Source organism: Myotis yumanensis, unplaced genomic scaffold (assembly GCF_028538775.1).
Source record: "Myotis yumanensis isolate MYYU_CA2020_CCGP unplaced genomic scaffold, mMyoYum1.0.hap1 SCAF_14, whole genome shotgun sequence".
Classification (NCBI taxonomy): Eukaryota; Metazoa; Chordata; class Mammalia; order Chiroptera; family Vespertilionidae; genus Myotis; species Myotis yumanensis.
The window spans coordinates 25,792,236-25,816,325 of NW_027223765.1; the positions used below are offsets into that span (position 1 = coordinate 25,792,236).

At 36.3% G+C, this 24,090-nt stretch overlaps 1 protein-coding gene across 5 annotated transcripts in view; it reads left to right on the plus strand.

Moving 5' to 3' along the window:
- Positions 1-24,090, plus strand: part of DNAJC13 (DnaJ heat shock protein family (Hsp40) member C13) — a 116,338-nt gene that overhangs the window by 79,452 nt on the left and 12,796 nt on the right. For 4 of the 5 annotated variants that reach the window (XR_011473690.1, XM_070433406.1, XM_070433408.1 and 1 more), the window contains 16 exons: positions 784-862; positions 1,508-1,643; positions 4,100-4,284; positions 4,703-4,777; positions 7,738-7,857; positions 9,007-9,186; positions 9,880-10,047; positions 12,082-12,195; positions 13,399-13,515; positions 14,806-14,983; positions 16,258-16,349; positions 17,960-18,059; positions 19,534-19,608; positions 19,814-19,926; positions 23,154-23,323; positions 23,697-23,739. Coding sequence is in view for 4 of the 5 variants with exons in the window: in XM_070433406.1 (XP_070289507.1) it covers positions 784-862; positions 1,508-1,643; positions 4,100-4,284; positions 4,703-4,777; positions 7,738-7,857; positions 9,007-9,186; positions 9,880-10,047; positions 12,082-12,195; positions 13,399-13,515; positions 14,806-14,983; positions 16,258-16,349; positions 17,960-18,059; positions 19,534-19,608; positions 19,814-19,926; positions 23,154-23,323; positions 23,697-23,739 (1,945 nt within the window). In the remaining variant the exon portion in view is untranslated. Of the gene's footprint in view, positions 1-783; positions 863-1,507; positions 1,644-4,099; positions 4,285-4,702; positions 4,778-7,737; positions 7,858-9,006; positions 9,187-9,879; positions 10,048-12,081; positions 12,196-13,398; positions 13,516-14,805; positions 14,984-16,257; positions 16,350-17,959; positions 18,060-19,533; positions 19,609-19,813; positions 19,927-20,791; positions 20,853-23,153; positions 23,324-23,696; positions 23,740-24,090 lie in introns of those variants that run through there. The other variant, XM_070433409.1, reaches the window with a different exon arrangement.

Genomic DNA, 24,090 nt, shown 5'->3' on the forward strand with positions numbered 1-24,090 from the left:
GCATTGAGAGTCTGCCCCGCCTTGGTCAGTGCGCATCATAGCTACTGGTTAAACGGTTGAATGGTCGCTTAAGCTTTTATATATATAGATATATAGATGCCTGAGACACTAAATGACAGATGCTTTGAAAGATTGCAGATTCACTTTATCAGTGAAATTTTACAGTAGAATAGATATGTTAGAGAAAAATAGTTTAAAAGACATTTTCTTAAGTATAAAACAGAATGTCTACATTTTGCGGAAGATTGATAGTTAAAATGACTCAGAATTATAGAGTTCAAAGTGATATTTTGGAAAATTTTAAAACAATTTCTTATTTCTTCAAACCCCAAATGCTGTTTTGTAATTATAAGTGAATGATAACCTTATAGAGAAGCGGTTCTCAACCTGTGGGTCTCGACCCCTCTAGGGGTCGAACGACTCTTTCACAGGGGGTAGCCTAAGACCATTGGAAAGCACACATATAATTACATATTGTTTTTGTGATTAATCACTATGCTTTAATTATGTTCAATTTGTAACAATGAAATTGGGGGTCACCACAACATGAGGAACTGTATTAAAGGGTCGCGGCATTCGGAAGGTTGAGAACCACTGTTATAGAGGAAAAATTTAGGTTTTATCTTTTATGTGAAAAGAAAGGATAATCTTAAATTTAACTGGGTTTGATTTGACACCGTATATATAATCATATACAATAAAATAAGTACCATTTTAGGTGATTGTGTAAATATTTTTTCTTGCACCTTACTATATTCATAAAACAATTTTCCTATTTAACAGGCACGATGAGAGCAAGATCAGAAAAGCTTACTTCAGACTTGCACAAAAGTACCACCCTGACAAGAATCCAGAAGGAAGAGTATGTACTACCTATGGAATTAGGGCTTTTGGGATTGACTTTCTTTTACTCAGTTACTGTTTTAGACAGAAAATAGATATATTCATCCTCTGTGTCAGAATATGCCTCATAATATAACACCCAGGGTGGGTTTAACTTCAGGCCCATGTTTTCTGCATGAGTGGTCCTCCCTTAGTTTACCAAAAGCACTACCCTTGAGACTAGCAACTTAGGGATTTTGTTCACCTGACTATTTAAGTATTAAATGAGATAATGTATGTAAAGCACTTAGCAAAGGGCCTGCAATATAGTACTCAATAAATTGTAGTTCTTATACTTATTTTTATAATTTAGGAACTATCTCTAGTATATAGCAGTTTAATATCACAATTATGGTGTAAACCACTGAGGAAGACATTTTTAGTAAGTGATATTGAGATCATTGAATAGCTATTTGAAAGGGGCTGGGGGTGGGGGGGGGTGGATTTCACCTTAAAAGTATACCAGTTAGATTACAGTTGGAATGAATACCTTCATGTAAAACAGAATAAAACAAAAAATAATAACTAAAGAAGTTACTGGTAAAATACAAACTAGCTGTTTTCTATTTCAGTTTTGATTTGAAATGTTCCAAATTAAAAGTTAATTATCTCTCGTTACATACAGGATATGTTTGAGAAAGTAAATAAAGCATATGAATTTTTATGTACCAAATCAGCAAAAATAGTGGATGGACCAGATCCAGAGAATATAATTTTAATTCTGAAAACGCAGAGCATTCTCTTCAACCGCCATAAAGAAGGTAAGCATGTGTTGTTTTCAAATTTTCATTTACCCTCCACCATGTTACTTTCTGAATATTAAAATTAGAATATTAAAATATTCTACAGCATATTTTAATAGATTTATAATTATTATTGCAAAAGGCTTTTGAAATTATATTTTAGATACGGCAAGAGTAGTTTTTCATAGGAAGGTTCAAAATGGTGCTTATTTTATATCTATGTTTTTCAATATTTTGCATTCCAACAAGATTTCAGTATTCCTTCCTGAAGGACATTTGTATTCTGTGGAGTTTCTTGGTAATTTTTTATCTTTAGCCATTTAGCAGCAAACATATAAATGAGATCGAAAAGGGGTCTGACAGTGTTTGATTCAAAGATGATTCAGTGTGCTTAAATCACATATAAAAGACTCTGCCCATCATGACTCCAAAAGCCTCTAAAGGTTGAAAATGCCAAGAGTGTTTTGGTCTTTAAAAGAGCAATAGAAACTTTTGAAATGACCGTATACTTCCTATTAACCTTTTATTTCCTATGGTAGCTGTAAAAACCCTCAGTTTGAAAACCACTGTTACAGCTTAAGAAGTTGTGATTGCAGGGTACAGTATTACTAGAAATTTTCAGCATGTTTGTATTCCATTTGTGGTGACTAACAGTGGCAGCCAAAAAGCTGGGTATGTTGAAAACTTTGAAGACTTTTATGTTGGGGAGTTACATTCAATATGGCAGATGTCCATTGGCTTTGGGACTGAACTTGGTTTATAGCACCAAGTGGAAGATCCATTTGCTCTGCAGGGTGATGTTGGGAGAAAAAGAAGAGAGGCCAAAGTAGGTCAGGGATGTGGTGGTGGTGGGGGAGGGGAGGTGGTGAGGGGAGGGATCTGACATAAGCAGGTGGAACACTGGGTAATTGAGGGCAAGTGAAGTTGCAGTTTAGGTACATATTGGAGGGGACAGCATGGGGATCTAGCAATTGGGTCATTAGAGAGTAGTGACTAATTGATTCACTTCTGCATATGAATTGAATAGAACAGATTTGTAAGCATTTAGTTATATGTTATTTATTACTTACCAGCATGAGTTTAAAGGCGTCTTTTTCAAACCATTGGTTTTTTGTTTTTTAATATTTTTTTTATTGATTTCAAGGAGGAAGGTAGAGGAAGAGAGAGATAGAAACATCAACGATGAGAGAGAATCATTGATTGGCTGCCTCATGCATGCCCCCTACTGGAGATGGAGCCCACAACCAGGCATGTGCCCTGACCGGGAATTGAACCATGACCTCCTGGTTCATAGGTTGAAGCTCAACCACTGAGCCATGCCAGCCGGGCCATTGGTTATTTTTTAGTGGCTGATAACCCTATACTAGTCACAGGTGAGGTGCAGTTGTGGCTCACCGTTGGTTTGTTATCTAGGTCAGAATGTTTTTTCATGCTGCGTTTTCCACCTTTCCCAGCTTGTTTATACCCAGTGAGCTTGGGGTGGGGAACCTGGTCTGTTAGGCTTAAAATGTATCCATTGTTCTTTCTTGCCACATATATGTATGTACGTGTTAGGATTACTAGAACCACTTGCAGGAGGCTTTTTTTAAAAAGCCATTTTAGAAATGCATTTACTTAAGGCAAATTATTGGTCATAATCAAAAGGCAAAAGCTTTATGCTGATTTCAAGTGGGATTATAGAGGCTCTTATAAAGTCACAGTCTCTTTTGCTCTAGAATAAATTATATTCAGTATTTTTAAATGTTCATTTTATGATAACTGATGAAATAGAAAGAAAAGTGCACTTGTTATTCAGAAAGTAGAATATAAAATATTCACTCATTTAAATCAAATGTCTGCCCGGCTGGTGTGACTCAGTTGTTGAGCTTCTACCTGTGAACCTGGAGGTCACAGTTCGATTCTTGGTCTGAGTACATGCCCGGGTTGCAGGCTCAGTCCCCGGTTGGGGTACAGGAGGCCACAGATCAATGATTCTCTCTTATCATTGATATTTCTATCTCTCTGTCCCTCTCCCTTCCTCTCTGAAATCAAGAAAAATATATTTTAAAAATAAATCAAATATCTCTATTTTCTTTACAAAGAATTATGGAAATTGTGATTGTTAATACAGTCTCTGGTATGTTGGCTGTGTCTTGCTGTCTGAGATCAGGTGAAAAGTTGCAGAAATCACATGGGACAACATAGAAAGTCAATATGCTGCAAGGGATCAAACACTAAATTCAGTTAATCTATCAGAAAATATTCTTTTACAAGTGGAAACATTTTAGAGAAATCAACCAAACAAGTTTACTAAAAAAGAAAAGATCCAAGGGATTTGTAATTGTTTTAATTTCTTTTTATAAACTAGAATTAAAAGACATTTAAGATGTTGAATATCATTTTTTAATGCAATGTAATTGAACAGTGTCTAAATTAACTAAATTAGTTTTTATTTTGTTTGTTGTTTTCCCAACACTAACCTTTGGTTATTTCAGATTTACAGCCTTACAAATATGCAGGATACCCCATGCTGATTAGGACTATAACCATGGAAACTTCAGATGACCTCCTTTTCTCAAAAGAATCACCTTTGTTGCCTGCTGCGGTAGAACTGGCTTTTCACACTGTCAACTGCTCAGCCCTCAATGCTGAAGAGCTCCGAAGGGAGAATGGAATTGAGGTAATATGGATGACCTTGACGTTTACTCTCCAGCTAGTTTAGATATATTGTATGACTCCTGGCAATAGAGAATTCACCAAGTACAAAGAGTTGGTATAGTTTGTATAATTTATGCCAACAGATAACAATGTTACAGTCCCTATATTCTGGTATCAAAATTAAAGGTAGAAATGGAGCTTTATTTCATGTGAATTGGAGAGTATTAGATTCAAAATTGATAAACTTAATATTACTTACAAAGTAGCTTATTGGGACCACTTAAAAAGAAACTTTTAGGAGCCCTTTGTTTACTTGTTTATTTAACAAATATTAATTGAGCAAACATTTACTTAACCAAGTATCTAATATTCCTACTAGAAAAGGCTTTTCACACTTCAAGTCAGAATGGGAACTTAATGGCTGGCTTCTTTCTCTGCAGGTGTTACAAGAGGCATTTAGTCGCTGTGTGGCTGTCTTGAATCGTTCTAGTAAACCAAGTGACATGTCAGTACAGGTGAGGCTAGTTTCTGATGTTTTGCTGAAAATCTTTGGTTCCTTTGATGTTCTGATATTTGCTGAAAACCTTTGATGTGGAGTACACATATTACTCTAATCTCTGCCTTCATCTTCACATGGCATTCTTCCTGTTTCTGTGTGTGTGTGTGTGTGTGTGTGTGTGTGTGTCTGTCTGTCTGTCTTGGTGTCTAAATTTTCTCTTTTTATAAGGACACATATTCTACTGCATTAGAGTCCATCCCAGTGACCTTATCTTAACTTGATTACTTCTATAAAGATGCTATTTCCAAGTAAGGTCACATTCTGAGGTACTTGAGGGTTAAGACTTTAACATATCTTATAGGAAAGACACAATTTGACCCATACATTGATATTGCAAGAAAGAGATAAAATTAGGAAAGTAAGGAATACTGTAAGGGAAAGTTTCAGGAAATGGAGCTCACAAATCCAGGAACTTCTAAGTCTAATAAAAATAAAGAGAAAAACTGAGAAATGTCTTGAGTAACAAACACCAAATAAAACTTCACACTGCAGCAAGAATTAAACCAAAAATGCCTTTGATTTCTAGGTGTTCACTTTGTATCTTGCTACATTGCCAAAGTCATTTATTAAATCTAGTAATTTTTTGGTGGAGTCTTTAGGTTTTCTATGTACACTATCATATCATCTGCAAATAATCTCCTTTCCAATTTGGATGCCTTTTATTTTTCCTTCTTGTCTGATCGCTATGGGTAAAACTTCCAGTACTATATTGAATAAGAGTGGTGAAAGTGTACATCCCTGTCTTGTTCCTGTTCTTATGGGGAATAATTTTGGTTTTTGCCCATTAAGAAGGATATTGGCTCTAGATTTGTTATATATGGCCTTTATTATGTTGAGCTCTGATCCCTCTATTCTCACTTTGCTGAGAGTTTTTATAAAAATAGGTGTTGGATTTTGTCTAATGCTTTTTCTGTGTCAATTGATATGATCATGTGGTTTTTGTCTTTCAATTTGGTTATGTGATATATCACATTAATTGATTATGAATATTGTACCAGCCTTGCATCCATGGAATAAATCCCGTTTGGTCATAGTGTATTTTATACAACAACAACAAAATAAAATGTATGGTTCCAAGAGAATTATACTATACGCTGCTCAAACTTTAAATCTATGAGAACCACTTGGAGGGCTCTTTAAACCATGGGTTCTGAGCATCGCCTCCCCGTCCCCTGCCCACAGTTTCTGATTCAGTGGGTCTGGCATATGGGCCTGAGAATATGCCTTTTTATCAGATTCTCAGGTGCTGATGGTCTTTATATCACACTTTTAAGAACCACTGCACTAAATTGCTTGTGATCTATTGGCTTTGTTTGTCTCTCTTAAGATAGAGAATAATATAATGAACCCTTATGTCCCCATTACACAGTTACAAATATTTGCCATTTTGCCATTCTTATTTCACTTCCTCCCCTGCCTAATTTCCTTTTCTGTCTCCCTCCCCCAACCATAGTATTTTAATTGGCTTATTTTCTGTTATGGTTATAATAGTTGAATTCTTTGATAGAAATTCCATCAAGAATTCATTAAGATCATTATAGAATGCATCTTGTTTATGCCAGCAAAATTTAGAACATAAAACAACTGAGTATAAGCTTTTTGAGTTTCAGCCTCTACTTTGAAGTACAGTACATAAATAGAACTCTGGTTCTACAATGTTAATACTCTGGACAAAAATGTTTTAATTCAGAGATTGGCAAACTTTTTTTTTAATTCTCACCCAAGGATATATTTTTTTTTTTCATTGCTTTTTAGAGACAGTGAAAGGGAGGAGAGAGAGAGGAAAAAAACATTGATGTGAGAGAGTCAGATCTATTGATTGCTTCCCACACCAGCCCTGACTGGAGCCAGGATTGAACCTGCAACCCAAGTATGTGCCCTGAATGGGAATTGAATCTGCAACCCTTCCATGACTGGGCTGATGCCCAGCGGTTCTCAACCTTTGGGGGTCGAACGACCCTTTCACAGGGGTAGCCTAAGACCATTGGAAAACACATATGTAATTACATATTGTTTTTGTGATTAATCACTATGCTTTAATTATGTTCAATTTGTAACAATGAAATTGGGGGTCACCACAACATGAGGAACTGTATTAAAGGGTCTAGGCATTAGGAAGGTTGAGAACCACTGCTCTAACCGTTGAGCAACACCAGCCTGGGCAGCAAACTTCCTATATAATAAAAGGCTAATATACAAATCGACTGAACAGAGGTATGACTGGTCACTATGACGTGCACTGACCACCAGGGGGCAGATGCTCATCGCAAGACCTGCCCCCTGGTGGTCAGTACACTCCCACAGGGGGAGCACCACTCAGCCAGAAGCCGGGCTCATGACTGGCGAGCTCAGCAGCGGTGGCAGGAGCCTCTCCCACCTCCGTGGCAGTGCTATGGATGCCTCAGGGAATGTCCAACTGCCAGCTTAGGCGGACATCCCCTGAGTCAGGCGGACATCCCCCAAGGGGTCCTGGACTGCAAGAGGATGCAGGCTGGACTGAGGGGATCCTCTCCACCCCCCCGCCACCGCCCCACCCCAAGTGCACCGGGCCTCTAGTTTTTTTATAAAGGGCCAGAGAGTAAACATTTGAGGCTTTCAGGCTCCATACAGTCTCTGTTGAACTTTATGTTTTTTTAGTAACTCTTTAAAAATGTGAAAACCGTAGCTCCCTGCCATATAAAGACAGCCCCAAGGTTGATTTGGTCATGTACCATAGTGGCCATGATGTGGCAACCTTGCATCTACAGAAAATCTTAACCAGAAATACTAGTGATTTAATAGATATATTCTGTTCAGTTTTGGAGCGATATATATATATCGTTAAGTATTCACGAATCTTTGCTGATTTGATTCCCACTGTGTTAAGCAAGGAATACACAAGTGACTTCTTTTTTTGCTCTGTTGTGTTGTCTGCAGGTATGTGGACACATAAGCAAATGCTATAGTGTGGCTGCTCAGTTTGAAGAATGCCGAGAGAAGATTACAGAAATGCCCGGCATCATCAAGGATCTCTGTCGGGTGCTGTATTTTGGCAAGGTAGAGTTCATCTTTAATGCTTTCTGATAGAGCTTGCAATGAGTTTTCTTTTCAAGTAGCCAGTCTCAGGTTTATAAACAAGTTGTTTTCTCCAAATTATTATTATTTTCTTTTAATTCTTACCCAAGGATATGTTTTCATTGATCTTTAAAGAGAGAGAGAAACATCGACATGAGAGAGAAACATTGATCAGTTGCTTCCCGCACATTCCCCGACTGGGGATAGAACCCACAATCTAGGTATGTGCCCTGACCAGGAATCGAACCTGTAACCTTTGGTGCATAAGCCAATGCTTTAACCAACTGGCCATTATTTTTTAGTAAATTATTTGGATCTCTAATAGCATTTTTCACAGAAGCATTGCTGTCAATGAAGGCTTTTGTTTCTAAGCTGGCCCACAAAGAATGAGACTAGTGACACAGCTAAAGAGAAATGGGTCTCATCTGAGCATTAAGAGAAAGGTAGGGAAGAAAGAGACGACTAGACTAAATAAATCTCATGAGAGTAAAGGACCACATAAAACCTGAAACTTAGCCAAGTCACTTCCTCATGGGAAGAAAGTCCAGTTTAGAGATCTGAGAGTTGACTGTTTCTTCCTACTCCAGTACCGCTGAGGGGAAGGAGAGATTTCTTAGGTGACTGACAGAGTGAGAGGCATACTGGAATAGAACAGGATTGGGGTGCTGATGCTGGGCTAGGGTATCTTGAAATAAGGGAATCTGATGAAAACATGTCCTCAACTATATTTACTTGATGTCCTTACAAGTATTTAGGAAGAACAAACTGAGTGACAGAAATGAATTTGTACACCTGCACTAAATATATTGATAAACTTAAGCTGGTTGGCATGTGAGTTGCTGTTAATGCCTTGTTACTATTTTTAGAATTGAATAAGTGAAATGAAGAAAACGATTCCCAAGTTTCTGAGCACTAGCCTCAAAGATAGTAATTCTGTGTTTTGTCACAGGGTCACTTTTAATTTTGGATTTTAAAGGATATAGGATTCAAATTTAAATTGGAAATAAAAATAGAAGAGGAGGTAAATATTTTGCATAATAAGATAGTTAGCTTGCCATACATTCACATCCAATTTCTCTTGGGAGCTTCTTCTTAACTCTATAATTAATTCAATTACTCTTATTCTCTCAGAGTATTCCACGGGTGGCCGCTCTTGGGGTAGAGTGTGTCAGTTCTTTTGCTGTGGATTTCTGGCTACAGACACACCTGTTTCAAGCTGGAATTTTGTGGTATATGCTTGGTTATCTGTTTAATTATGACTACACACTGGAAGAGAGTGGCATTCAGAAAAGTGAAGAAACAAACCAGCAGGTAACTTTAACTGCTTTAATATTGCATTTGAACTCTAGCCATAGGTTAATGTGAAGCAAAGCTTCAGCTATCCAGAACCTCCAAGGCATACACTGTTTTTCAGAGATAACTAAGTTTATTGCTCTTTAATCCTCCAAACTATTTTTTATCTTAACCAGGATTCAAGGCAAGGGAATTTGTAGTAGCATATACTGGATACAACTTAAATTTTTTCTTGATTACTCAGCATCACCTGTAGGATTGCAAAATTACGCTTTTATAACACAGGAAAATATAACGATACTGTTGGGGCTAGCTCCCCCAAACACTTGAGTGCTTACCTGAATTTTACATATATTTTTTTCTATCTATACTTTTGTATTTGCTGTCATTCATTATTCATTTTGTTATTTGTATGTGTCTTTAGCAGTCAAATCTACCTGCTTGTATCCTATTCCCTACCCTACCCCCAGATGTGCTTCTTCCCATTATCTACAAGATACTGTTTTGGTAGAAATGAACTCACAGATTCTGATGCTCTTTTGTATAGGTACAAGAGTAACCTCTAATGCATAAACTCGGTAAAACCAGTATTAGGGACTCCTATGCCTTTTTTGGTTGTTAGCTTTCTGCTTTTTAAATGTGTCCCATACAGTTAATTGTGTTATTAATGTAAGAGAGCAGATCTACTTTAATGTCTTAATTTTTAAACAGGAAGTAGCCAACAGCCTTGCCAAACTGAGTGTCCATGCTCTCAGTCGCCTTGGAGGGTATCTGCCTGAAGAACAAGCAACTCCAGAAAATCCAACCATCAGGAAAAGTTTATCTGGCATGCTGACACCCTATGTTGCTAGAAAACTTGGTATGGTTAGTACTACTGAGGTATGTGCTTACAGGTAACCTGGGTTTTGATGAATATTGCAAAATCCTTTAAATAACACAGGAACATAGCAAAGTTGAGTGCTGCAGGAATACTAAAAATTGACCGTGTTTATATGCTTGTTCTCTCAGCCAAGAAATTTAGTTTATTGTGTATTGATGCTAATGATCTATCTCTACAAGAGCAGTCTTTTTGTAAGTGTAAATTAACTTCACATTTCTCAGTTGTGGAGCTACCATAATTGTGTGTGTTTTTTCCTCACCTGAGGACTTTATTCTATTTTATTGATTTTTAGAGAGAGAAACGTTGGTCACGTGCCTCCTCTATGTGCTCTAACCAGGGATCAAACCCACAACCTTTTGGTGCACCGGACCACGCTCCACCAACTGAGCCACCCAGCCAGGGCAGAGCCACCGTAATTCTTAACTAGTCTTGTTCCTTGGAATTAGAAGGGACTGGACTGGAGTGGTGTTTCACAATGGGCAGAGGACTGGGAGGCAGGAGACCCAGGGTCTATTTTTAGTTGTTTCTCCGCTTTACCTTATTTAGGCGCAGGTGTGAAGTCCCAAAGGTAAATGCACACACACATGCATTCCTGACAAAAGTAAGTCTGACCTTGGCAGACCTCCCAACTTCTTGGGCCTTTTTTGTGAGGATCACTGAGAAACCACCTACAAATGTAGTATTAGAGAATTAATCTATAGAAATCCATTCAGTAGATTACTGTGAAGCTTAAATTGTATAGGTATATTTAAATAAAGGCATTCGAAGATGTTTAAAGTGTTTCAAGTGAAAAGACTAAACCCATTTTTGTATATTAAAAAGAAATGAAAAGATGGATGAATCTGTACCAATCTGTTTAAGTGCAGTTATCCCTGAATGGCAGAATTGCAGACTATTTTAATATTATTTTTATATTCTCCAGTGATTGTCTAATATTTTTGTGTAAAAAAAAATAAAGCCTCAGGGTTTTACTGGTAAATGTAAAGTATTTTTAGAACTTATAAATAGCTTCTTTGTTTTTAATCCAATCTAAATGGGTCTGGTTCTAGTGCTGGGCATTGCTTTTTGGTGCTCCTAAACAAGAGGGAAGAGCTTTAGGTGTCACTTTTTGTTCTTTTTCTGGACTTTGTGTTTATTAATGTAATGGGTTTTGCTGATTGAAAACTAGCAAGTTGTTGATTAACTGCTACAGGAAAAAAGAACTAGTAGCACTTCAAAATGTTGGCCTGAACTTCATCTGGACATATTACATGCTTATTTTAAACTGCTAATTCTCAAAGTTTTACAGTTTTCCTACTAATATATTTTTTCAGTCATTTTTCTTAACATTTGAAAACAAAGATTGGGTGTCTTTGTATAAGATGGAGGTATTAACCCCTGCTTTCCTCCTGGCATAGAGCTCTGTAAATGTAAAATGTATAACAGTTTTACTAAAACATATAAAGGAAAGTCAGATGTCTATGTATAGTTACTATGGAGGAGAGCAAAGTGGAGAGAAAGCACAGTGGGTAGGGAAGCAGTCATAGCTATGTCTGCAGAACTGTTTTCTGCAATTTGGAATTAGGGCTTGGCCTACAAAACCAGAACTGACTCTGCTTGTACATTTTATTTCCCTTCCTAGGAGTATGCTTCATAAAGATTTAGATTTTTGTTTTCAAATAAATGTGTATAAAGGCAGTATGATTCCTTTTAAGCTTATGTTTACTGAGTTTATTAAATGCTTTAACACAAGTATGTTGTGTAATTTTCACCAAAGCAGAGCCAATGTTAAGTTAAACGGATTCAAATTTGAATCCCGGTTTCACCATTTAAGGATTGTGAGACCTGGAACAAATAATTTGCCCTCTCTCAGCCGTAATTTTTCTCAGGTGCACATGAATGATATTATCAGACTTGTTAGAATTATTGAAATACCTGTTATTGAGCTCTGTTCTACTTAAAGCGCCTATTACCAAACGTAATAGATAATTTTAGTAAACGATAACTTCATTATTTTTTTTTCTAAATGTTACAAAACTTACTCTGTTTCCTAGATTTTGAAGATGCTTAACAGCAACACAGAGAACCCGTATTTGATATGGAACAATTCTACAAGGGCAGAGCTACTTGAATTTCTTGAATCCCAACAAGAAAACATGATTAAAAAAGTAAGTTACTGTTTGAAAAGTTTCTTGGGTAACTTACTCTGATGGAATCTCTGGAAATGTAACTTAGCATTGACAAAGCAGAAGCCCATTTCTCCATTTGGTGTTAATTAAGTCTATATATATCTTTTTGCCACCTAATATTTGGCGCATTTAAGAATACTTACTATTGTATTTAATAATACATTGAGATTTGTTATTGTTGTTTTTGTTACCACTAATATATACCTATACCTATCTTCTATTTTAACCAGTTTTTGCACCCAGAAGCCCTGCTATATTATTCTTTCCAGCCTCTTTTCCCCAGTAAATCAAAATTGCTTTTGGTATCAAAATTGAATAATTTCTCCTATTCTGACACCTTTCAGTGGAGAAGCTGTTAAGCCATTAAATACAACAACAAAAAACAACCAGTAAGATGAAAAATATGGAGAAAACCTGGATAATACATATACTAACTAGATGATTGGGTTTTGACTTTTGTTGTTGTTTATCCTCACCCAAGGATATTTTTTCCATGGATTTTTAGAGAGCGTAGAAGGTGGGAGGAAGGGGAAGAGAGAGAGAGAGAGAGAAATTGATTGGTTGCCTATTATACACACCCAGACTGGGGATCAAACCCACAACCTAGGCATGTGCCCTGACCTGCAACTGCAGCCTTTTGGTGTACAGGATGATATTCCAACCAACTGAGCCTCCTGGCCAGGCTCTCCCATTTCTCTTTTCTGTCTTTTTACTTTTCTTTAAATGGAAACTCTTCTTGATTTCTCAACCTATTTATTCAGAGACCTTGTTTTCCAGCACTTCACTTAATATATTATTTTTTAAACCAGTAAAAATGTCACCCTATATCTGACTAGGGTGAGAAGAGCCAAGTGTCATACTTGCTTTATGAACACTAGCTCTAAGACACTTCATTGACTGACCTCTGTGATCTTTTGAAATTTTAAAATGAGTAATAATATTAGTCTTTGACTAGAAAATAACAACTCTACACCCATTCCAGAGTCCATATTACTACTTAATAAACCTTATAAGTGCCATGGGTGCTGTCTCTGTATCCCACCACATTTTTTCCCTCTGAAAAATGAGTGGTTCTTTTAAGTTACTTATCTGATGTTATTAAACTGAATATGTGGATAGATTCATAAACCAGACACTAATGATTCTGATGCATATCTAACAGTCTATTTTCTTTTTTTAAAGGGTGATTGTGACAAAACTTATGGATCAGAATTTGTCTATAGTGATCACGCCAAAGAACTTATTGTAGGCGAGATTTTTGTTAGGGTATATAATGAAGTCCCTACTTTCCAGCTAGAGGTAAGCTCTCTATTAGTTTTGTCTGATACTTTTGCTCATTTGACCACACTGTGTACATGGAAATAATTCGTGTTCTTTGCCAAATGCTTTATACCAGCCTGGCTATGTGATGGGGTGACCATTGATAATGTATGAGCCTCTTTATTTTGAATGTTGAAGAATTTATTTTGTGGATTCATTAATAAGTTATTCCTTGCCCAGCTGTTCCTTATGTTACACATAATGCTCTCCTACTGTCATGTATATATGCCTTCAACTTACTAGTCTCTCTTGCACACTCAACTCCATTGTGTAGAATGTCCTTCTCTGGCCAGTTATTAGACGAAAATAAGAAAATACAGGTGGAGATCAAGTTTTTTGTTGTTGTTGTTGTTTTTTAAATGATGGGGGTCACATCAGCTTGTCAATTCCAGAAGCAAATTGAGGAGCTTCTTTTTCTTCTTAGTACTTGGAGATTGTGTAGGAATATTTTGTTACAGGGTTTTTTTGTTTTGTTTTGGAGAGGATGACAAGGAGGATTTGGTGATTGATTTTTAAGGAGCAAAGAAGTGAAGCTTTGTTTTAGACTTCACTCTTAGCATAAAAGGAATTTACTAAACCATAATGTGTATTATTTAGCTGTTAATCAGAATGAATTCAGTGATTTTTAAGATCCCTTTGAAAACTCTCCTTTGAATTTAAATTCTAAATATATATAATTTTAAAATGTTAAAATATAACCAAATTGTAGAAGTTACATCTAATGTTATTACTTTTATTGGTAAAGATAAGTGATTCTATAATCTCAGCATTGTTATACTAAAGTTCTCGTGGGAGTATATCTGATCTCTATTGTATTGCGACAGAAAATGTTGAAAAACACTTCATAATGTGACTGAGTTTTATTTTCCCCTCCCCCAGTTTGTTTTTAAGTCATCATTCGAGGACATCTTTTTTTTTTTTTTTCATTGATTCTAGAGAGAGAGGAAGGGAGGGAGAGAAACATCAATCAGTTGCCTCCCATATGGGTTCCAACCGGGTATTGAACCCACAACCTGGGTTTGTGCTCTGACTGGGAATCGAATCCATGACCCTTTGGTGCACAGGATGACACTCTACCCACTTAGCAACACCTTCCAGGGCGTTCCCCCCATTTTTAATCCATAGGTGTATTTATGTGTATGTACAGTCACTTTAGTAGCTTGAGTTTTGCTGCTGTTGTTTGGTTGGTTGTTTTTTTGCTATGGAGTCTTTGTTATACATTATTTCTGAAGGCACACATGTCTTTAAATATTTCTCCACTCAACATAGGTTCCAAAAGCGTTTGCTGCAAGTCTCTTGGATTACATAGGCTCACAGGCCCAGTACCTCCACACATTCATGGCTATCACACATGCTGCAAAAGTGGAGTCAGAACAACACGGAGACCGCTTGCCAAGAGTGGAAATGGCTTTGGAGGCTCTGAGAAATGTCATAAAATATAATCCAGGTGTGTGACTATATCCTTGATCAGTTAGATCCTTATAATAGAGGGCCTGAAAAATCCAATTCTCAGTTTTATCAGGGAAACTTACTTGGCTATAATGCTATACCTGGCATAACTTTAAGAGGACTTGACCCCATAATATTTTTATCTGTAAACAGTAGGCTGGAAAGATAGGTCAAGGCACCATGGTTATAAGAGTCTCAGTGAGTTGAAAAGTTAGAATAACTTGATAGTGTAAAATGTCAAATTGATGACATAAGTTGATATACCAAGTGTAAGTGCTTAAATTAGATTTATTTGGTGATGTAATTTTTGCCTCATATGCATATGGACACTCATAGTTTTAAAAAACTGAATTGTTTGGTGTATAAAATTTGAAATAATGGAACTGTGAAAATTTTTATTTTTAAACATCTTTAAGAGGACATTTTCAAAAACATCACTCTTGCTTGACTCCAGGGGAGACAGATGAGTGAAAATCTAAATGCTTCTTCCGATTCTAGCTTTGATAACAAATATAGGATATAAAACTTAAAACAATGCAAGTGGAATTTAAGTTACCTTTAATAATTATCTTTCAGATACTTTTTTGCTCTTTTCAGTATATATTATAATACTATTAAAATTCTGACTTTTTGTTTATTGCCAACAAATTAGTCCAATAAAGCAACAGTAATGAAATGTTCTTAGGAATTTAGTCATTTCCATGGTCTACATTGGGATGTTATTAAAGGCAGTGTTATATTCTCTGAAGAAAACTTCATTTTTTTATTGTTTGTAATTTGGCATAGTAGAATGGTATTAGTGGTGTATTAGGTACAAAGTAATTGCAGCAAAGCAGGCTATTGATTTGGAACTTACAAAAATAGAGGAAGGGCTTGCACAGAAACTGTTTTGATAGCATCTATAAAGTTCATGTGTCAGGATCACATGCTCACTTGTAATTTAGAAGTATGGTTTATGTCAAGAGACAAAGAGTATAATTACCACCGTATACCTTTTATTTTTGAGTTCTATTTGATAAATTTCTTGTTTTTAGTCTGAGGCTAAAGGTGGGGATGGAAATGGAAACAAAACGAACATAAGAAACTCTAATCTTGCCTAGTATTTACTGTAGCTTAGAGATACTTTACTCAACGTCATAACACAAATATTGAGAAAAGCTTATCAGACCCATAATTGACAGTAAACAATAGTGTGTATTGGTTTTCTGAAGGTTTGACATTTAGGACATCTCTTAGAAATAAAAAAAATAACATTTTATTCTTATTTCTTAGGCTCTGAAAGTGAATGTATTGGGCACTTTAAATTAATATTTTCTCTTCTCCGAGTCCATGGAGCTGGTCAAGTGCAGCAATTGGCTTTGGAGGTAAAAGAATGTACTAAAGCATGTTGCCTTCCTTGTCACTTACTATGTATGGTGTGAGCCCTGGATAATCGCCATCTGAAGCTAAATGGAAGTTTACATGTTTATTGTGTAGTTTTTATTTTTCATTTTGCCTTTAAGTCAAGTGTGGATTTTTAAAAAAATATATATTTTATTGATTTTTCACAGAGCGGAAGGGAGAGGGATAGAGAGTTAGAAACATCAATGAGAGAGGAACATCGATCAGCTGCCTCCTGCACACCTCCTACTGGGGATGTGCCCGCAACCAAGGTACATGATCTTGACCGGAATCGAACCTGGGACCTTTCAGTCCGCAGGCCGACGCTCTACCCACCGAGCCAAATCGGTTAGGGCAAGTGTGGATGTTTTTTAAAGTTTGAATTAATTTACTCATTTTGAAGAGCAAATGTTACGCAGTCATAACATTTTCAAGATCATACTCAGTAGTCATTGTCTGCAATGCATTGAAATGCATTATATATTGTCATGTAGTGCGGGTTAAAAATTGACTTTACTCGGATGTTTAGAATCCAAGAAAAGTGTCAGGGTTTCTCTGATCTTTCTAGAGACATTTGAGATCAGGGACTCTTGCTGGCTACACACTAGGTTTGTGTTCCAGAGAAAGGACGAACGCCAAATTCAGCCCTGCAGTAATGGATTAAAAGCTTATGAACTAGCGTGTTCTGTTCTTTTTAAGCACTTTAAAACATATATTTTATTGACTTCAGAGAGGAAGGGAGAGAGAGAGATAGAAACATTCATCAGCTGCTTCCTGCATGCCCCCAACTGGGGATCGAGCCCAAACCTGGTCACATGCCCTTGACCTGGGACCCTTCAGTCTGTAGGCTGATGCTCTGTCCACTGAGCCAAACCAGCTAGGGCAACAAGCATGTTCTTTTAATTGAAATGCATGCTTCTGAACTTAATTCCTTTAAGTACTCTGTAACATTTTAAATAAACATTATTAAATCTATGCTACGTTGCGTTGAAGTACTGATCACATGGTTCAAATTAAGTGACATTAATCTTCAAATGTCTGCCATAAAAGTTAGGCTTGAGAAGTCATCCTCTTCGAAAGAAAAATATGCCCCATTTCTCTAGAATGGAAAGTTAGACAGTCTCTTATGCTGGGCCCTAAAGACATTTACTTTCTCCCTCTAAAAGCACAGTCCCAGTGGGGAGAATCATCATCTTCCTAACACTTCCCAACCCAAGTCTGCAACTGGAAAACTGCACTCACCATAGTTCCAGAGAGTGTGGGACTGAAGGCTTCTTATAAGCCTCAAGATTGTGAATTGCTGCTAAAATATTTGTTAGGTCATTGTACTTAATTCTTACCTCTAAATTAGTAGGAAGCTAATGTACATAATATAAATATGAGCATTAGCATTTTTACTCTTTCTCAAAAGAGCAAATAATAAAGCCAATCTTTAAAATTAAACTATCCTCTAAATATTAAAGATGTCCTCCAAACATTTTTCTCAATTTTGTGAAGCCATTAATTTATTTAGGTCTGCCTAAATTGAGTTAATTTGATTTAGGTCAGAAATCATTTCCGAAAAAAAAATAATATCCTGTTGATTAATTTACAGGTTGTGAATATAGTGACATCGAACCAAGATTGTGTCAACAATATTGCTGAATCAATGGTTTTGTCCAATTTATTGGCTCTTCTACATTCATTACCATCAAGTACGTATATTTACAAGTGGTATTTTAGAAACCACAGCACGGCCAACCCATGGAGGGGCGCAGTTACACAGATGACATAAAGCCTCTGATGTGGCAATGTCCATATTTAGTTTCGGAATATTTTATTTTTTTTTTAAATTTTTTTATTTTTTTTATTATTACTATTTTTTTTAATACATCAATTTACTAATGACAATTAGTTTTTTTAAAAATATATTTTATTGATTTTTTACAGAGAGGAAGGGAGAGAGACAGAGAGCTAGAAACATCGATGAGAGAGCAACATCGATCAGCTGCCTCCTGCACACCCCCCACTGGGGATGTGCCCGCAACCACTGTACATGCCCTTGACGGGAATTGAACCTGGGACCCTCCAGTCCGCAGGCCAACGCTCTATCCACTGAGCCAAACCAGTCAGGGCCGGAATATTTTAAGTGGTATTCTTTATGTTAGATTTGTCTTCCTAGTTATGGTTTTCCATTAAATTAGTAAAATTGTTTTTGTATTTCCCATGTCAAAAGTTGAAAGTTGGATGTGAGAGAGTTCCAAGCAAAGGAAATTAACAGGTTGCTAAGTATAAGCTACCCATTAGTAATTGAGGATTGGCTAATATCCCATGGTTTATTTACAAGCATAATTGGTTTTGGATGATAGAAAAAGTGCTTAAGATAAAAATTACCCTGTGTTCAGCCTGGAGTGGAATTCTTCATTTTTTGTTCTTTACTGATTTAATGCTGATAGAGGCTGTTGCCAACAAAATGAGATCAATTTTTTAAAAATATGCCAAGCTGATATTTTTTAATATAGAACATACTAATTAGTGTTATTCTCCTACATGGTAACATAGCCCACTCCAGATAATCAAACTTTGTTGTTTTAGTCTCAGCCTAATACGAGACAGCCTCCATCATCTTTGCCAACTGTTTACTTCTTTGGTCACCTGTCTGTCATTGGCTATAGAAGAGTCAAGTCCAGTAGCCCACTATAATTCCATGACAAGGAGTGGGAGGTGCACAGACTGTCCAGAAGGATGCTGTTAGGTCTTAGATTGAAATAGTGTCTTGCAACTGCTGCTTTCTGCTCATTTCTCTGAGATAATAGAACCCGGTAAAATCTTAGATGCCTGATTAGAGTGTCCTCAGGTCTCAGGATGTGAGAAAATTTTGTTTATACTGTGAACAGTGAGGTAGGAAGACAAGCATATTGGTTATGAATATGCACTTTGGAGTCAAATTGACCTCTATACAAAATAGATCTATGCCACTTACTGAATGGGAAACCATGGACTGGTTAAACCTGGCCTCAGTTTTCTCGTTCATAATAAGCCATGATAATGTCTGTCTCACTGGGTATTGTGAAGATCTAAGTGTGATACTCTGTTAGAGCACCTGGTTCAGTACCAGGCACAGAATTGATACCCAGTAAATGTAGGCTTACTGGTGATGCATTTCTTGAAATGTCTTTTCGTCTGCAGGTCGCCAGCTTGTTCTGGAAACTCTTTATGCTTTGACATCAAGTACAAAAATAATTAAAGAAGCAATGGCAAAAGGTAATGTGCTTTCTCATCCAGTCATGCTCAATAATGATCACACTTTGCATAGTTTATAAACTAGAAGAATGCTTTAGAAGGCTTGTGGTTTTAAAAAATATTAATTGCATTGAGTTAAAATAAGGTTGAAAATGAATTCTACTGATTTAAAAAGTTATATTTTTTTATGTATAGTATAAATACTCATTCTCTTTTTCCTTCATAGGAGCTTTGATTTATTTACTAGATATGTTCTGCAATTCAACACATCCACAGGTTCGAGCCCAAACAGCGGAACTTTTTGCTAAAATGACAGCAGATAAACTAATAGGTCCAAAGGTGAGCACAAAATAGGTTCTTAGGAAGAAATTAATTATTAAAGTTCTGTCACTTCGATATTGATTTCATGAAGTTTACCAAAGTCCGAGAAGGTGAGGATAAGGAAATGATGATGTAAAAGTTGGAAGATTGACATACCTGAAATTGTTCCTATAATTACTAGTTTGAGAAAAATTATACTCAGGGAAGCCTGCACTGAAATTGAGCAGTTTTAAGACAGAGTTTGGATTACAGTGATAAATTGCTTATCTCCCTTGAAGAAAGAACAAAAGTATCTTTAGGTTATGACAGAGGATACCTCTAAATGGAATCCATCCAGACACAGCTGAGTCAAAGTCTCTTTCTGTTATTAGCTCGTTAAGACATAGTGCTCACTGAGGCAGGTCTGCCCACCCACCAAGCAGCAGAGACGTGGGAGCACCATGAGCTAAAGGCTCCTGAGTCCCCACTTCCAGAGTCTGATTTTATATCAGTAAAACAAGCTGGATTCAGTTATTATTTTCTTCCTGATCTCACAATCTAGGTGTTGAGACTGTCACAAGACCTGAAACAGTTGTTCTTTGGGAATAAGGTTAATAGTCTGTCATCAGCAGGGTTGATGAGATGAGGGAGACTATATAGGATGCCTATAGAAAGCGTCTATGTGAATATTCTGTGTGAATATTGATATTTAATATTGAGTTTTCGTAAAGCTAGAGTTGGGTAGCACATAATTATAATATTAATGTTTTAAATAATGTTTTAGGTATTTAAATATGTACTGCTCTTGACATTGAATTCTTCAGTAATTTTTTTTGACCTTTGAAATACATGAGGAACAAATTTTATCGAGATGAATATATTTATACTTAAATTTTCTATATAGGAAAAATACAAGTGTCAGCTCCTTAGTTGAGTGATTTGCAGCAAGAGATTCTAGAACTGGGGTCAGTAAACTTTTTTTCCCTTTTTTGTAACAGCTTATTGTGATATAATTGACATACCACACAATTCTCACATATAAAGTGTACGATTCAGTGATTTTATTATATTTATAGATTGGGCAGTCACAATCGATTTTGAAACACCTGCATCAACCCAGGGGTGGGGCAACATTCCCTTAGTGGTCACTCCCATTCCCCCTCTTCCCAGAACCTGGTAACCACTAACCTACTTTCTGTCTCCATAGATTTGTCTATTCTTGGCATTTCATATAAATGGAATCATACAATATGTGGTCCTTTGTGACTGGTTTCTGTCATTTAGCATAAGGTTCATCCATGTTGTAGCAAGTATCTGTACTTCATTCCTTTTTATTGCCAAATAATTCCATTATGTAGATACACCACATTTTGTTTTTCCATTTATCAATTGATGGACATGTGGATTGTTTCTACTTTTTAGCTACTCTGAATAACGCTTCTGTGAACATTTGTTGACATGTTTTTGTGTGGATAGGTATTTTTATTTCTCAGAGTGGAATTTCTGAATCATATGGTAATACTAGTTTAGCCTTTCAAGCAGCAGTCAGACTATTTTCCAAAGTGGCTGCACCATTTTACATTCCCACCAGCAGGGTGTGAGAGTTGTAATTTCTCCACATTTTCTCTGATACTTGTTATATGTCTTTTTTATTATAGCCACTCTAGTGGGGTGAAGTAGGGGCTAGTGATGCCTATTGGCCATTTGTGTGTGTGTGTATATATATATATTTTTTTTTTTTTGAGAATTATCTGTTCACATTTTTTGCTCATTTTTTAAATTGAGTTATTTGTCTTTTTACTTTTGAGTTGTAATTGTTTTTTATTTAGTCTGGATACCAATTTCTTACCAAATGATAGGATTTGCAAATATTTTCTCCCATTCTGTGGATGTCTTTCCATTTTTTTATGGTGTCTTCTGAAGTTGAAACTATCTTTTTTGTTGTTCCTGTAGCTTGTGCTTTTGATGTTATATCTAAGAAATCATTGCCTAATCCAAAGTTACAAAAATCCCTGCCTATCTTTTCTCCTAAGATTTTAATAGTTTTAGATCTTGTCTTTATGTCTTAGATCCATTTGAGTGAATCTTTGCACATGGTGTAAGGTAGGGAAGAGGCTGGTAAACTTTTTTTTCTAAAGGGCCATATAGTAAATATGTTATCCTTTGTGGGTCATATGATTCCTGCAAATACTAAACTCTGTCTTTATAACAGGAAAGCAGCCATAGACAGTAACTTGAAGGCGTATGATCAAAGGATTTGTGTTATATAAAAATATTTTTATTTAAATGTCTGATAGTGTATACACACCAGTGAGTGATCACTTCTTATTTGAATTCTGTCATTATCAAGAAAAGTGACATTCTTCCTATGTTATAGATTTTTGTCATGTAACTGACATTGTTTTCTTTAGTTCATTAGCTGCTGGGAGGTTCAGAGACAAATTTGTAGTCTCTCACTAAAAATTGTACAGAGCTTTTAATGTTTCCTTTGTGTACTGACTTCATATTAGTCTCATTCATTCAGGTACATTTTTTTTAGTATCTGCTAGTATGTGTTAGGGGCTGTTGAATACAGTGAGCAAGACACCTGGACTGGGGGAGTTTCCAGAAGCCAAGATTTGAGCACAGACTTGAATGACAGGAAGTAGACAGAACAATGTGAAGACTGAGGGAAGAAACTTATCTTCCCAACTTTTATTTTGCTTTTGTACTTATTATGCCTCACATTAATTTTCAGTTTGTGTGGATGTGTATTTTTTAAAGCTGCTTTTAAAATCCTTTATAGAAAAAGTCACAGTATAATATAAAACATGGTATAGCAAAATAAATGCACTAAAAATACACATAGGCCACAAAGCATGAGAAAAATTTAATTTTGAGGGTGGGGAGCATGGAGTAGAGTTGGAAGGGACAGGCCAGCTCAGGGTGTTCTGGCAGAAGGAACGGCAGGTGCAGGGCATGGTTCTGAGGGGAAGGGTGTGTGGTCGCCAGGGATACTGCATTTCTTAGTTTCTTAAATTTGAGGCAGAGTGTGGAAATGAAACTAGATAGGTAAGTAGGAGCAGGTCATAGTGAGGCTTGTTAAAGTTACCTTTGCATAAACCAAGATTTACCTGTTGACCCACTTTAGGACTTTTAGATAATAGTTACGGCTCCTATCAGCCATAACACAAATTACAGCAATAGTCTATCTTATATATAAAACAAATGAAATATTGAGATGTTTCCAATAGCTTATTTTGTTTTTCTCAAACCTCTTCATATAGGTTCGACTTACATTAATGAAATTTCTGCCAAGCGTTTTCATGGATGCCATGAGAGACAGCCCCGAAGCTGCTGTCCATATTTTTGAAGGAACTCATGAAAATCCGGAGTTAATTTGGAATGATAGTTCCAGAGATAAAGTGTCCACAACAGTTAGAGAAATGATGCTAGAGTAAGTAAAGATATGGCTCATAACCTTTGGCCTTGAGGTAAAATCACCGGGAAAGGCATATGTCTTCCTCATTGTCAGCTCTCTGAGACTTACTCTAAAGCAGCGGTTCTCAACCTGTGGGTCGTGACCCCTTTGGTGGTCAACCCTTTCACAGGGGACGCCTAAGACCATCCCGCATATCAGATATTTACATTATGATTCATAACTGTAGCAACATTACAGTTATGAAGTAGCAACGAAAATAATTTTATGGTTGGGTCACAACATGAGGAACTGTATTTAAAGGGCCAGAAGGTTGAGAACCACTGCTCTAAAGGCTAATGAAAGTGTATCCTATGACTGAAATTTAATATCTCCCCTTTTTCCCCCCAAGGCACTTTAAAAATCAGCGAGACAACCCGGATATAAACTGGAAGGTAAATATACTTTCATCAGAGAAAGGAATTTTGCATTTTACTGTATTTTTTGTTGTTATATTTTAAAATCTCTGTTGAGTTTAATGCCAACCTCTTAGATACTTTGTCATTAAGATCTTTCCCTGGCAAATAAGATTTTAAACCTAAAACTAGGAATACTCACTTTTAAAGTAAGTAGCTAATCAAACCACCTTTTCTGAATTTTATTGAGACAATAAAACTTATGATTTGATTATATTAATGACTAAGAACTACTTAATTTCATAACGATGTCTTTAATAGAGTTTGGATGTATTGTGTAATGTACAACTAATGATGACTAAGGACTTGACTCTAGTTCTTTCTCTATTT